We start from the raw sequence: 14,889 nt of genomic DNA, 5'->3' as shown, positions 1-14,889 counted from the left end.
CAACACTGAGAGTTGATCAAGAACGAATGCTCTAAGGCTTGATCTACACAAGTGAAACGTAGCACAATTGTTGAGATTGGTTCAATTCCAACAACATGAGACGCCCTAGCATGGATAAGACAATGGCTGACACCAACACTTTAAGTACTGTCTTGATTAGACCTGCTCTAAAACCTGGTTAGCTAACACAGTGCCTAAAGAAATCATGGCAGATATATTAGGGTTTCCAGGCTTGCTAACTTTGGTGGAACTAATTGTCACTGGGGGCTGCCACAACTCCCCAGCTCCAATCATTTGCTGCCACACCCAGTATCAGTCAATGAGGTTTATTTTTATAACAAAAATTAACAAACAAACAGAGCTTGGTCTTCAATACTTGGCTTCAGGGCCTATCCTCCCAGGGGTCTCTGGTGCTCTAGTTGCTTGGAACTTCCTCCCCTGTGCCAGGTCTCCTCCCCTCTTGGAGCTGCAGCTGCAGGGTTGCTTCCTGGAGCACTTGGCCCCTTTGCTCCAGGGACCCTCCACAGGAGTTAGCTCCACTCCAGCGTGGCTTTGCTCCCAGGGATCAGCCTGTCTCAGTCCTTCCTCTTCCCAGCTGTTTATTACCAGCCCTTTATAGGCCCAGGTGTAGCCCAACCCTCTTTAATTAGCTGGGTGAGGTTCACCTGCTCCAGTCTAGGGGAGCAGGGCTCAGACACTCATAGAAACCAGTTACCCTGTGACACTAACTTTGTGCAAATTTTTCCTAGTGTAGACAAGGCCCATATTTTTTGCAATTAGAAGTAACCAAAAATGATAGCTTGAGATACTACTTTACTAAAATGGAGAAGCCATACATAACCTATAGTACAGTATTATCCTTTCTGTCCTTAGACGCAGAACCACTCACCACAAAAAAAATTTACACAAAGCTGTGCTCAGTGGTGATTCATTCAGATATTAAACTTTCAAAATGCACTGTGGAGGAGAAATGTAGTTCCTTACCTTTCTGGTAAGTGGCACTTCAATAGGGACAGGGACAACTTCCGCCAGTAGGCAGCCATAAAATGCTACCATAAAAGCAGCAGGATCATTGTTAGGAAAAACGAGTGCTACCTGAAACAGAGAGAGACATGTTAAAATTTACATTGTCAAAAATCTGTTACAGTATACTGTACATTAAAAACAGCTTCCACATTCCCTTTGAAAAGCTATTAATATTTAAAAACAGCTCTGATATAATGAACTTTACAGTGTTCCACCTAAACTTTTCCCGACTTATATGTAGGTACAACTTTTGAACATTTAAGAGCTGAATGATGAGAGAGAAGGAGTTTGTTCTCTCTTATACACGTTCCTTTTTGTGAGCATCTCCACTTAGGAACTTGCACTTACTTACACGCTGCATTTTAAATTGCCAGCAAGTTTCATCTGAGCAATGACGTGATTGAGGTTCAACTTTGGAGCAAATACGATTAATGTAATTTTAAATAGAAAGTTTTACATCCTAAAAACATTAAATTAGGCTACTGAAAACAGAAATGGGTTTATGCCCATCCAGAGTAACCAAACATAGCGTACCATTGTGCCAACTATTCTCAGCCTTCTGTTTTGTCCGCCTGCAACAACTAAAGCCTCCTGCAACTTTGATGAAGAGGTTTCACCTATGCTCTATAAGGCCAATGCAGGAACAATAAATGCTACGATGAAGGTAGCAGCCTGAAATTCCTACCCTACTCAGGTTTCAGAGTTGCAGCCGTGTTAGTCGGTAACCACAAAAAGAACAGGAGTATTTGTGGCACCTTAGTCTCTACATTTGTTAGTCTCTAAGGTGCCACAAAGTACTCCTGTTCTTTCTACCCTCCTCAGATTCCTCAAACTAAGCAAGTTTAGGGCCAAGGCTTACTGGAACAAGAGAACTTCAAGGAAAGATCAGATGCCATATGGAATCACCCGAATGCTCTTTTGTTTTGAGGCTACTTTATACTGGAAGGGACAATTACTGTTATAATTTATGAAAAAAGTTTCATTAACCTAACATATTGCAAACATCACCTTTTCTTAGTTTATTTTGGACAGGAATTTTTTTCTATTAACTTACTTCATTATTTGTAGTCTTCCCCATGTTTTATTTTTCCCAACAACTAACAAACAGACTAGCCAATTTCATTTTGAAGTTCTTGTTCAGTGCAAGATGAACATTGCAGTAATAACTACAGGGGAATGTTAGGACGCCCTTAATCTTTGGGGAAAAAATTACTTGATGCATTCCCATTGCTCTTGTGTTTTGAAAAAACAGTTGGCATATAGCTTCCACTTTCTTCTTCTTCCTCCTTTATGCCACTTTTTTTGGTGAGGACCAGATCTCCTTTTCCTCCACAAGAGGTTCCAGCTTCTCCCTAGTGTTCCCAGGCCAGCCAGGAGATATAATCCCTTCAGCATGTCCTGGGTTTGCCTCGGGGCCTTCACCCAATGGTACGTGCCCGGTAGAGTTCCAACAGAAGCCTCCCAGAGGGCATCCTTATCAGGTGCCCAAACCACCTCAACTGGCTCCTCTTGATCCGGAGGAATAGCGGCTCTACTCTGAGGCCCTCCCAGCTCTTCACCTGTCTCGGAGAGTAAGCCCAGCCACTCTGCAAAGAAATCTCATTTGCTCCTCTTGTACCCACAATCTCATCCTTTCAGTCATTACCCAAAGTTCATGACAATAGGCGAGGATGGGGACGTATAGCGACCTATAAACCGAGAGTTTCGTCCGACAACTCAGCACTCGCTTCACCACCATGGATTGGTACAGTGCCTGAATCACTGCTGCCGCTGCCCCAATCCACCAGTAGATTTCCTGCTCCTGCTTCCCATCACTTGTGAACAAGACCCCTAGATACTTGAACTCTTTCACTAATGGCAACCTGCTACCCTCATCAGGAGAGAGAAGTCCACTTTCTTCCGGGAGAGGACCATGGCCTCTGATTTGGAGGCGCTGATTCTCATTCGAGCTGCTTCACACTCAGCAGTAAAACTTTCGAGTGCGCGTTGGAGAGCACAAAGCTTACATTTTGGACAAAGTATTTTTATAGGCTCCTTTACAACCTATAAAATAGCCCCTGTCCTCAAGAACTGACAGTCTAAAGAGACAGCCTTCTCATGAAGGAGTGGAAGACAGATGCAACTCCTTTTTGTTAAGTAGTTTAGATGTAGGGTTTTGTGTTGTTTTATTCCAGTAAAGTGGTGCCCAGTCCCTGGGAGTAGGTCAGCTGGGACAGTTAGCAAATATGTCAGAATAGATTCTGGCTAGTATTTTTAAAGGCACTTAAGGGAGTTAGGGGCGTATTGGGCACTTAAGTGACTTAGGTGCTTTTGAATATCTCAGACACTAATCACTAACAAACCTGTAAAAATTAAAAAGGAGGAAAACAAAACATATGGAAGTGTATCTAGCCAGAGGGAAATATGTAAAGACAGTAGATATTTCATAGAACCATGCTTCATTTTTGTTCAACACAGACACGGGGTATGAGTAGCATGAGATCAGACTTTAAGGAAAAGGCATTTTGGAGTATTCCATATCGTGTCCATAAGGAAACAGTTTCATTTTCATTTAGAAAAGATTGCCAGTGTCCACCTGTATTTAATTTAGTGCTATAAAGCACTCCTCTATTGCCACATGATGCGAACTCCTATTTTCAAAGAAGTTAAAAAAACTTTTATGGCACTGCAATGGGGAAAGTGAACAGAATATCTGCTCAGAACATGAGGAGTACAGGAGCAACTCATCTTCAATTTGAAATTACTTTAAATTACAAAAGATGTTGGGTAAGATATTATACAATGCAAAGTATATGCCTTCACCACTCAGCTATAAACATCTAGCTTCACTGTAATCTACAGGGAGTTATTTTAGAATAAGAACTTCAATTGATTTGAACAAAGGGAAGATTTTACTTGTCTTACTCTTGCTAGAGTTTCAGCTTTAGGTCTGAATCACCAACAAATCCTTTTTAGGGTTAGGAAATCTTAGGGATCACTGTGCAGTAATTTACTACAAGGAGACAGGCAGTAAATACAAGATATACGGATACGGTGTATCTGAACATTCCTCCTTTCAAAGGATTCTTTGTGCAAGTAAATTTAATGAGAATCAACAATTTGTTTGTCCTACTGTTGCTTAGACTCTGTTGTAAATCAAAGAGAAAGAAAAGATTCTGTTGATTAGTACTGGCTAACTGCCACTGTAGAAAGAGATTTTGTTTAAACATCAGTTTAAAAAGACTCTTTAGTTTGCTTCTTTATGTTTTATTTCTAAAAGAAATTTAGGAAATATTTCTGAAAATTCTTTTATTTGGAAAACATTAACTATGCTCATTTTACAGAGGTTAAACAGTCCCTGCCCTAAGGAACATACTGCATACAACTATACATTTATTGCATACAGTACAAGGGGGAAAAGGTGTGAATTTGAGGCTCCTGAGGGTATGTTTACACAGCCACTAGACACCCATGGCTGGCCTGTCCTATTTCATTGCTGGGTCCATCTTGCAGGGTCCCAGAGCACAGGCTCCAGCCCAAGCCCAGAAGTCTACACAGCAATGAAACAACCCCACAGCCCAAGCCCTGTGAGCCTGAGTCAGCTGGCACGGACCAGCTGTGGGTGTCTAGTTGCTGTGTAGACATACCCTGAGGTAATTATACAGAGGTAAGTTCTGGAAGGCTTTATGGATAACGGTTTTTTGAGGATAGACTTGAATGAGTGAAGTTACTTAGTACACCAGAAAGGAAAGGACTTCCAAACTTTACATCTTCATAGAAGAATTAGTCTTCAGAACTCTGTGAGGAAGTAGGGCTGATATTACTATCTTTCTTTTACAGAGGACAGAGACAGATGGGAACCACCATGTTTGACACTAAGTGTCAAAATACAGAAGCCCACTCTGCTCTCTTCCCAACCCCAAAGACAACACTGGAGGATCCTCTAAGTGACATGGACAGGTCAGCTTAGCTAATCATCCATTCTCTCAAGCATTGAGCATGCTCAGCTATAATGGGCATTCAGTTCAGTTTCTGTCCCAACCACTTGGACAACTTGACAATTGGGCAGAGGTTGGGGACAGGAATGTTTGCTTGGGGTTGTTTATGTTTCAGGAAGTCAATACATATAAGCCTTGGCAGCTTCTCAGTTGTACAGGGTCAGAAGAGATTAAATGACTTGTCCAAATCTATGCCAAATAAGGCAGTGGCAGCATTAGATCATGGAAGTACTTAATCCCAGTCCCACATTCAAAACTCTGATTCTTGCTCAGGAAGCAAGCTCACACTTATAATGGTCTAAGAATTATATGTGTGTCCAGTTCTGCCAAAGGATGCTCACATTTTCACCTCATCTTAAGCAATGCCTCTTTTGCATCCATCATCTCAGCAGCCACAAAGTCATTATATTAAATACGTTTTACCAACATGACAGCATGGTCTATTATCCTCCATGCTCTTTGTATGCAGAAATCTTTGCAAACAAGACCAGTTGTTCTTTCTTTCATCAAAAAAAAAATATATATTTTTTTTCATGGGAAAGCTTATTGCTGATTTTGCAACAAACTCAAGTTACTACTCAGTGAGTAGCAAAGCAGATATATAAACCACCACACAAACTGCCAGTCCCTCTATGGATAAAAAGCAACAGATTTTCTCCACATTTGATTTTATCACTTTCTATGTGCCCTCCAAATCCACATTCACATCTTCTCAGAGTGTATTTAATGTCTGTTAATAAACCATTGAGATACTTACCCTGTCTCCAGGTCGCACCATTGGTTCTTGTTTCGTGCCTAATTTATGCAGTATATTGTAAGCAACCTTCATACTTCTGGTCCAAAGTTTGCCTAGTAATAAATAATTTGTAAAATTAACTTTTAAATTAATCTTCAAAATTTACTTGTAAAATGATAAAGGAAAAATGCACCTCTAGACCAAAGGGACTAAATAGCAGGAACATTTAGGGTAGGACTTTGCTACTGGGTGTACACATGAGGCTCCACCTGAACCCAAAGGGAATATTGTGGATACATTTAAACACAGATGTTTATTTGAACATTTATCTATCATATGAAGCATTATAATAAAAAAGGAAAATCTCAAGCTCTCTTTATATTTTAAGTTAATTTTTCCTTTAGTTCCTTTTCCTCTACCTGCCAAGATCTGAACTCTGGGTTCTATTCTACTGCCTGCAGCACTCAACTGTTTCAAGTGGCTGGGATAACATTTAGCCCAGGCAGAGACAGACGGCCGAATCATCATTAATTGATGTAGAGCAGACACGGAAAGCTGAACTCCCACCTGGCAGAACTATGCAGGGGTGGTCCCCTCCACCTCCCTCCAAAGGCATAACTAGGAACCATGTGGCACATAGCCCAACCCCTAGCCACGTGGGCTGAGGATGCAAAAGAACAATTCCAGAAAAATGCCAATCCCTCCCCAGGACAAAGAAACTACCTGGAGGAGCTGGCACAGAAGCAGCAGGGACCCCTGGACACGGATGATGTATTAAGGTGCTTTCTACAATTTTTATTCTGTACAGTCTCTCCCCTCTGCTGACTAGCTGTTGCTCCAACGTTCTCCCACAGTGTCTTCACCTCAGCTTCAACTGCACTGCCATTTGTGCTCAGCCTCCTTCCCTCTCTCCTCCCCATTTCCCCCCCTCCCTTTGCCTTTCCATTAACTAAGCCCTCACAATCAAGACCCCACCCAAAGAATTGTTTAAAAACAAGTCATGGCCGTAACATGACATTTATAAACAAACATCGATGGTTTGCATATTGTATCCCTTTCCCCCACTCTTCGTCTGTCTTGTCTAGTTAGACTATGTATGCTCTTCAGAACAGGGACTTTATATTACTTATACAATAACTAGCATAATAGGGACTTGGTCCCAGTTGGCCTTTAGGCACCAACACAATAAAATTAATATTTAAAGAAGAGATTATCTTCAACATTTTAAAAATCCCAATTTCTGCTCCACTGGGAACTGAGCAGGTATATTTGGGCTTGTCTCATGTAGTTTACTAACAGGGTGTGATTTCTAAAGCGCACTAACATATTTCTCATTCACTGGTCCATGTAGACCCTGCTGGTACATACTAAAGGTTCTCTTGTGGTTTTTTACAGCATACCAGCAGGATCTACACAGACCAATTAATGCACAACATGTTAATGCACAAGAAATCCCACTGTATAGACAAGCTATTGTGTGCCTACAGGATTTTTCCTTAAATACTAGAAATTGTCACCACAACAATAGAACTAGTTTCCAGCTCACCACTTTTATTTTAAAGTGAACCTCTAACCTCAAGGTATTTCACTCAGAGCTATTTACAATGCTCAATAATTGTTTCAGAATTAAATTTGACAAGCAAGCATGATCAGACCTTAAAAGAAGTGAAGAGGAAAATAGGTAACCAACAGCTTTGATTTCTAAAAGGTTCCCTTATGGAACAAGTAGTGCAAATAGAGCGCGCTGGAGAAGGAAAAGGCAAACAGTTCAGAATTGCAAGAAAGAACCATCTTTACACAAAACACTTCCTAACTTGATATACACATAAAGACTGAATAAGTTTTATCCCTTGTTTGATGCCAATGAGAGTTAAGGGGACTCTGCACCTCACAGCGTCAGCCATTTATTCAGTCCATGAAGCATTAATTCCACCACGAGTCTTAAGTTTGTGTTTATACCCATCCAGATGCACTTTACTGTATGTATTTGACTCCTTTAACCAATTTTAACTTTCACCTTTTTCTTTCTTTCTTTTTACGAATAAACCTTTAGATTTTAAATACTAAAGGACTAGCATCGGCATGATTTTTGGGTAAGATCTAAGTTATATATTGACCTGGGTATGTGGCTGGTCCTTTGGGATCAGAAGAACCTATTATTTGAAGAGATTGGTTTTAAAGAACCACTCATCTCTAAGTCTAGTTTTTTCGGTGGTAATACAAGGACTGGGATGTCTAAGGAAACTGTTTTTATGACTTCTTGTTAGCCAGTGTGGTGAAACAGAAGTTTACTTTTGTTGCTGGTTTGGTATATCCTATGGGGGATTAGCCATCAATCTTGGGGTCTATCTGCCCTATTTCTCAGCAGTTTGTCCTGAATTTGGCATTCTCAGTTGTGGCCCAAGAAGGCATGGTTACACCCTAATAATTTCTGTTGCCCTTCTCTGAACCTTTTCCAATTCTAAATATATCATTTTTGAGATGGGGCAAATAGAACTGCACACAGTATTCAAGATGTGGGCATGTGGGATTTATATAGTGGCCTTATGATCTTTTCTGTCTTACTATCTATGCCTTTCCTAATGTTTCCTGACATTCTGTTAGCTTTTTTGACTGCTGCTGTACACTGAGCAGATGTTTTCAGAGAACTATCCACAATAACTCCAAGATCTCTTTCTTGAGTAGTAACAGCTAATTTAGAACCCATCATTTTGTATGTACACTTGGGATTATGTTTTCCAAGTTGCATTTGCCTTTATCAACTTTGAATTTCATCTGCCATTTTGTGGCGCAGTCACCCCATTTTGTGAGAGCCCTTTGTAGTTCTTTGCAGACTGCTTTGGACTTAACTACCTTGAGTAATTGTGTATTGTCTGCAAATTTTGCCATCTCACTATTTACCCCTTTTTCCAGATCATTTATGAATATGTTGAACAGCCTCTGGGGGACACGACTATTTACCTCTCTCCTTTCTGAAAACTGACCATTTATTCCTACCCTTTGTTTCTGGTCTTTTAACCAGTTGCTGATCAATGAGAGGACCTTACCTCTAATTCCATGACAGCTTACTTTGCTTAAGAGCCTTTGGTGAGGGACTTTGTGAAAGGCTTTCTGAAAGTCCAAGCACACTATAGCCACTGGATCACACTTGTCCACATGTTTGTTGGCCCTCCTCAAATAATTCTGATGTAAGTTATCATAGATCCACTGATCTCTTTGGAGCTATCATGATTTACACTACCTGAGTATCTACCCCCATTTGTCCTTGGCTATGCTTGTATCTAAACCTCAGGACTTGATTGGCTATATCCCCTGTCAGTAATTTTTAATAGATCTTCTTGTTTAGCTTTCTTAGAGAAGAGCGGCTAGTTGTAAGGGCTTCAAACAATAATTTCTTTAGTCCTATTACATGTTTTAGGGTGGGCGGTAGATTTCCCTTTTCAAAGGAGACGTTGACAATCTTTTATGGTCTCAGTGTTCTCTATTCTCAAAACCCAGAAAGGATGGGTTCAGTCACCGGTGATGTTCTCAACTGCCATTAATGTTTCTATGATTTCTCTTTCATGAATGTGCAGAATTCCTGGGAGGTGTTTCTGGGCTAACTCTCTGCTTATTGTTTCTGGCAACTCATGAAATCATCCCTGATGCAGTGTGTGAAATACAATCATTTTCTGCACTTTGGGAGATGCAGGACTTTTGTATTACTGTGGTAGTATCCTTCTGTTCCCCGCCAGCCAGAAGCCCTCACATTCTCTACTCATCCTCTCACTGACCTACTTTTATCCTTTATTTTTCAGTCACTGAAAGTAAACTCATTTAGTTCTCAAATCAATCCTACACCAGTCACCAACTGTTATCCCTATTAAGGAGTGCCTACTGTCTTCATTGTCCATGTTAGGGTTCTCTGCTTGCATTCACCCATTCAAGTGGCTAACCCCCCTAACATTGCTGCAAACAATTATCTTGTTTCCTCACCACAGAAATGGCAAGCTCTGTGTGGCTCAAAAGCTGTCTGTTTCACCAACAGATGCTGGTCCAACAAAAGATATTAAAACATCCACCTTGCCTCTCTAACATCTTGGGACCAGCATAGCTGCAACACTGCAAAATACTGTCTATAGTTTCCTAGACCTTCTTTAGCTCTCTTAAATCTATGGGTTGATGGGAAATTAGCTTTTCCGATCCGTCAGTGACTGACTTGTTTCCAACACATTTTTAAGCAACTACTAAAGAAGTTTTAGTCTTCTGAAGAATAGTCTTCTCTTTCGCCACTTTCTTCACGAGCTTGGAATCTGGGCCTGAGCACTTTTGCCAGACTTTCAAATTCTGAAACCAGGTCTCCCTGACGTGTTCTCCAAACATATGTGAACTACCAGATTGTTCCCCAGGCACACCAAGTATTTTCAAGCGTGTGGTATGATGGCCATGTCTCTGGAGTCAACTCATAATTTGCCTGCACGTACATGAACAACCTGGTTAAGAGAAAGAGAAACACGTCCTTTCGCTGTCTAGTGGCAGCGCAGAAAGGTGTGACAAAGCTTTATTTCAGTGTGAGGCTATTTACTAGCAGCAATTTTCCCAGTGGTGTTAGACTTTGGGTTGAGTAATGTACCAGCTGCCCTCGCGCCAGTGGCAACAGGACTTAGCTACACTTTTAATAGATCTTTTCTCATCTCAAAATACATTCATGCCAAATGCAGGGGGCCCTACTAACACCTCTCACACCACTGAAATGTAACAAGCCCCGAGTGAGTTGATACTCAGGCACATCTGATTGAGCAAAACATTCCTAGGGTAAAGGAAGTCACAAGGTCTTAAATATAATATAAAAGATGAGTTGACAAAATTACACACACACTTACTTGACGTGGTTCTGAGGTAAATACTTTGGGCTTTTCTCCCTCCCTTCCCAATTTCTAATGTAAATGTACATTTGTGTTGAATGTAAAGAAGGTTATAAAAGAAAAGCTTGCAGAGAGAAGTACTTTGAGCCAAAACAAACCACAATCAGTTTCCTTATTATGAACAGTATGCTGCTCATAACCACACAGCATCAACTCAGCATAAGCAAGCCAGTGGTTTCTTACCAATCTTCACGTACAGCAATTCTGAGACTGCCAAAGTTAACTGCAAATAATTTCGCCAGACATTCTTTCAGTACCACAATATGACACTTCTTGTAAGTTAACTAGAAATTAAATATTTGTTAAATCTGAGGTAGGTTCATGACTTGAGCAGCTAAATGGTAAGAGCAAACATTTTCCTAATTTGCCAAGGAATGGCTGTTGTTCTGTTATTTCTCCACCAACAGACCTATTTTATGTCCACCGTGTGCACTGAGCAAGTCAGGGGCTTGTGGAAAACACAGCATATGATCATGTAATTAAAGATTATATGATAGTGCAGGTGCACAAGAGGGCAGAATGAATGGTTGCAAGTGTTCCATCTGGCATTATTTTACCTTTGAGTGTTTGACTTTGCAACCTAAATCGTGTTCTTTCAAAGTTTTTTGTGCTTGTAATTTCCTAGGTTTTTTTATGGGAGAAAAAAGGTAAAACCAATATTTTGCTACATACAACTGTAACAATGCTCAAATCCATGCACCATAATGGTTTAAATACTGAAACTTAACCACCATAGCCCAGGCTTCTGCTGCTTGAGCAAGATACTTTAGCTGGCAGCAGGAGACGGTAGTTATCTCATTGAAGATGATGCACTGCTGGTACTACTTTTTGGGTCTGGGGAAGGAAGACTAACCCAGTTATCTCTCTCCTCCCTGGGAGTGGGGAGCTCCTGGCCATGACCCCTAGGAGAGAGGGCATGGGTTGCTGGGACCAGGTGCTGGTCCAGGATATTTGGGGCAGCTTGACCTGGCTCTTTCCCATCAGCTCCCCTGCTATTACTGTTCTGGCAGCTCCCAGGCATTTCCAGCACCGTGTGTGCTGTTTCTGCATTGGCAGCAGTATGGGCCCAGACTTAAAATGTTCACGTATTCAGTTATTTTGGCATGTTCCTATAATTTTCCTGAGCAATGCAAGTGACAAAAGGGAAAAGGCGATTTTCAAAAGTTTCTCAGAGCAAAACCTAAAAAGACAAAGAACAGCACTTTTCTAACCAGAAGGTTTTCTCTTCCCAGCTCCCAACAAATTTCAGAGGCCTACAGCAAACAAACAATGAAGTTAGAGCTTCTCAAAAACTGGGTTGCAAAAATCTTTTATAATGAAAGTATTAGGCAGCCTAAATATATGGTGCATTCAGCTCTACCCATAAATTATTTTGTACTGGTTTTGTTGTACTTACGATGTTTGGTTTTTTTTAAAGAAACAGACAAAACGCCTAGAACACTTGCTAATCCCAAACTTATTTTCAATGTTTTCATTTTTGCCTCTACCTATTCCAATAAATTATTCTTGGAATAATCCTTATACTGTAAAGAGAAATGACTACAGTATATGTATTCTATTGTTTTTATACCATGTTACCATTTTTCTTCTATTTTAGATGAAAGCACCAATATTAAGCACATTAATTCATTCCAACAACACCACACGTAAAATATGGGTTTTGACTGCTTGATCAAACCTTGCATGAGCAAGAAATTGTCTTTTGTCCCCAAAGCACATATTAAAATTTTCAAATCAAATCCCAAACTCCTCTAGAACCCTATAAATCTTATCATTCTCTTACATTCCAGGTATTTTCCATTTATACCAATTCTGTGGTTTTACTTATGCCTATATAGGGACTGTGTAGTAACAAGCCAACTAAGAGGTTCTTTTCATAACTAAGATCCCAACGGCATAAGGTACTTTTTAAGTAAAGAAATTCCATTTAATAAATAGGGACAAAGTCTTTAACAATATGGAAAAAAGGGCAAGCAGTACATTAAATATATACTGTTAAGTTGGGAGGTGTGAAGAACATTGAGAGCTGAGCAATGATGCAAATTACATGAGAAATAAGGTCCGGACACATGAGAATCAACCTGGAAAAAAAGAAGCTAGTATTATACAGTACATCTAGGGGGAAATAATGCTGCATGTTAAATGAAAGAGAGAAACTTGCAAGGTAATGGTGAGAGAAGATCTAAGAGATGTAGTGGATTGGATGAGAGCTTGCAGTGTAATAAATGGTGTGAGAGGAAAGGCAAAAGAAATTTCAGACTACATATGAAAGAAGCATCACTTCTTAGACTAAGGAAGTGATAGTTTTCTATATGGCATAGGTGAATTCTTATCTACGGAGGTCTTCACTTAAGCACTTTTTAATTGCACCATGATACAGTAGTTATCTTTGCCACTGTAACAGCAGTTTCCCCTCAAACTTATACTTCTGAGGAAATTCTGTGCCAAAAAAAATTTCTGCACACATTTTAAAATTTTGCAAAACTCTGCAAATTTTATTTGTCAATAAATAAATGTGGAGGCTCCAGCATAGTAGTGGGGAGCACTAGCTACCTGTTGCACAGAGGTGGGGGATCACCCTGCATTCTCTCCCCCACCCCGACCCCCGAGACACGGACTTGGCAGTGAGGCTACACCCAACCCTGACACAGCACAAGGACCAGCCCTGCCCCAGAAACCCGGGGAGTCCTGTCCCTCCATACCAGGCACATCAGGTGTGGGCAGGCAGACAGCCTCGCAGGATCCAAGTGTAGGGGGGCTTAATGTTGGGGGATCCAGGTGTGAATAAGATTCTGGGTGGAGCAATCTGGGTGTGTGCAGCTCAGTGGGGGATCAGGGTGCAGGGGGATCTGGATGCACAGGGGCTCGTTGGGGGGTTCTGGGTGTAGGGGCAATGAAATTCTCCAAGGGGGGGTGTCCAGGTGAAGGTGGTTGAGGTTCAGCTGTGGGGGAGCGGAGATCTTGGTGTGTGGAGCTCAGCAGGGGGGTCTGGGTGCTGGGAAAGTGGGGCTTGGTGAGGTGGGGGTCCAGGTGCGGGGTGTTCTCATTGGGACGGAGGTTTGAGTGTGGGGGGCTCAGTGGGGAATGGTCTGGATGCAGGGGTGGGGATCCGGGTGCAAGGGGGGGGTTCAGGTGCGAGAGGGGTGGGACTTGGCGAGGGGTCTGGGGGCAGAGGGCTGCAGATTCAGGGGATGAGACTCTTCTGCGGGCAAGGGATCTGGATGCACAGGGGTTGGGCATCCAGACCCCTTGGGGGAGCAGGAAGCTGAGGGGGAGGAGTGCGGAGATTCCTGCAACCAGGGGAGGTTTCTGGGAGTGGGTCTGACTCAGCCCTGGCCCCAGCTGCTCCTTGCAGGGGAAGAGAAAGTCCCATCTTTCTGCACCCCCAGCCCAGACAGGTAGGAGCTGCTGGCTGGAGCATCCCCAGACCCGCCTCTCCCCCCCTCCCCCGGTGATTTACCTCTCCACAGTCTGCTCTGGGTGCCTGAAACATTGCAAAGTGGCACAGAATTCCTCCAGGAGTAATATTTAGAATTGGAAATACTGTGGTGATGTTAAATACTGTGAATTTTTTTCAGGTGGTAGGCGATTACTGCCACTGAATAGGATGCTGGGACCTTCATTGCCAGAAAGGTGTTGACGATTAGGAGGAAACCACAAATCCTCCCTGCCCCCCACCCCAACATTTAAGGGGCTGAAAGGATTGATCCTTGAGGAAAGATTAAATTAGATGCATAGCTTGGCCTATTGACAACAAGACAAGGAGGGAGAAGTGTGGCAAGTTAAAGAACTAAAGCCCACCAGCATTTGAAGAGTGACTACCAACAAGTTAACTCACTTATTTAGGGTGTTCCAAAGGGGTATAACTGAATACTGGGAACAGCCAGGTGAAAATAAAATACAGACGGAATATCAGTTAAGAGTTAAGGAGATAATGAGATTGTGGAATAGCTTCCCAAGGGAAATAGTGGAAACTCCAGCTGCACAGGATCAGATGCTCAAGTGCACTCAGTGGGATTCACTCTACAGAGCAGATGAGGTTTTAAAGCTTTAGTACCGTACTGCTTCCCTACAGGGAGAAACAAGATGATACAATGAGGGTTTCTTTCTCTCTCTCTCTTCCCCCCCTCCCCCCACATTTTATGGGCTCAATCCTGACAAGAGATTAATGCAGTGTTTCACAAAAGTGGGAAGGCAAGGGCAGAGGATGCCAAAGCAGGAACATTTGGTCCTTTGGAGAACTTTC

At 41.8% G+C, this 14,889-nt stretch overlaps 1 protein-coding gene across 12 annotated transcripts in view; it reads right to left on the bottom strand.

Annotated features, from left to right (window-relative positions):
* Positions 1–14,889, bottom strand: part of DIP2C (disco interacting protein 2 homolog C) — a 483,413-nt gene that overhangs the window by 126,877 nt on the left and 341,647 nt on the right. For all 12 annotated transcript variants that reach the window (XM_048837652.2, XM_048837656.2, XM_048837651.2 and 9 more), the window contains 2 exons: positions 5,761–5,852; positions 985–1,095 (listed from right to left, as the gene is read on the bottom strand). In XM_048837652.2, coding sequence (XP_048693609.1) covers positions 985–1,095; positions 5,761–5,852 — 203 coding nt within the window. The remainder of the gene's footprint in view (positions 1–984; positions 1,096–5,760; positions 5,853–14,889) is intronic.

Source organism: Caretta caretta, chromosome 2, assembly GCF_965140235.1.
Source record: "Caretta caretta isolate rCarCar2 chromosome 2, rCarCar1.hap1, whole genome shotgun sequence".
NCBI classification, from domain to species: domain Eukaryota; kingdom Metazoa; phylum Chordata; order Testudines; family Cheloniidae; genus Caretta; species Caretta caretta.
The sequence above is the reverse complement of the archived record's forward strand: the minus strand, read 5'-3'. Positions and strand labels throughout refer to the sequence as shown.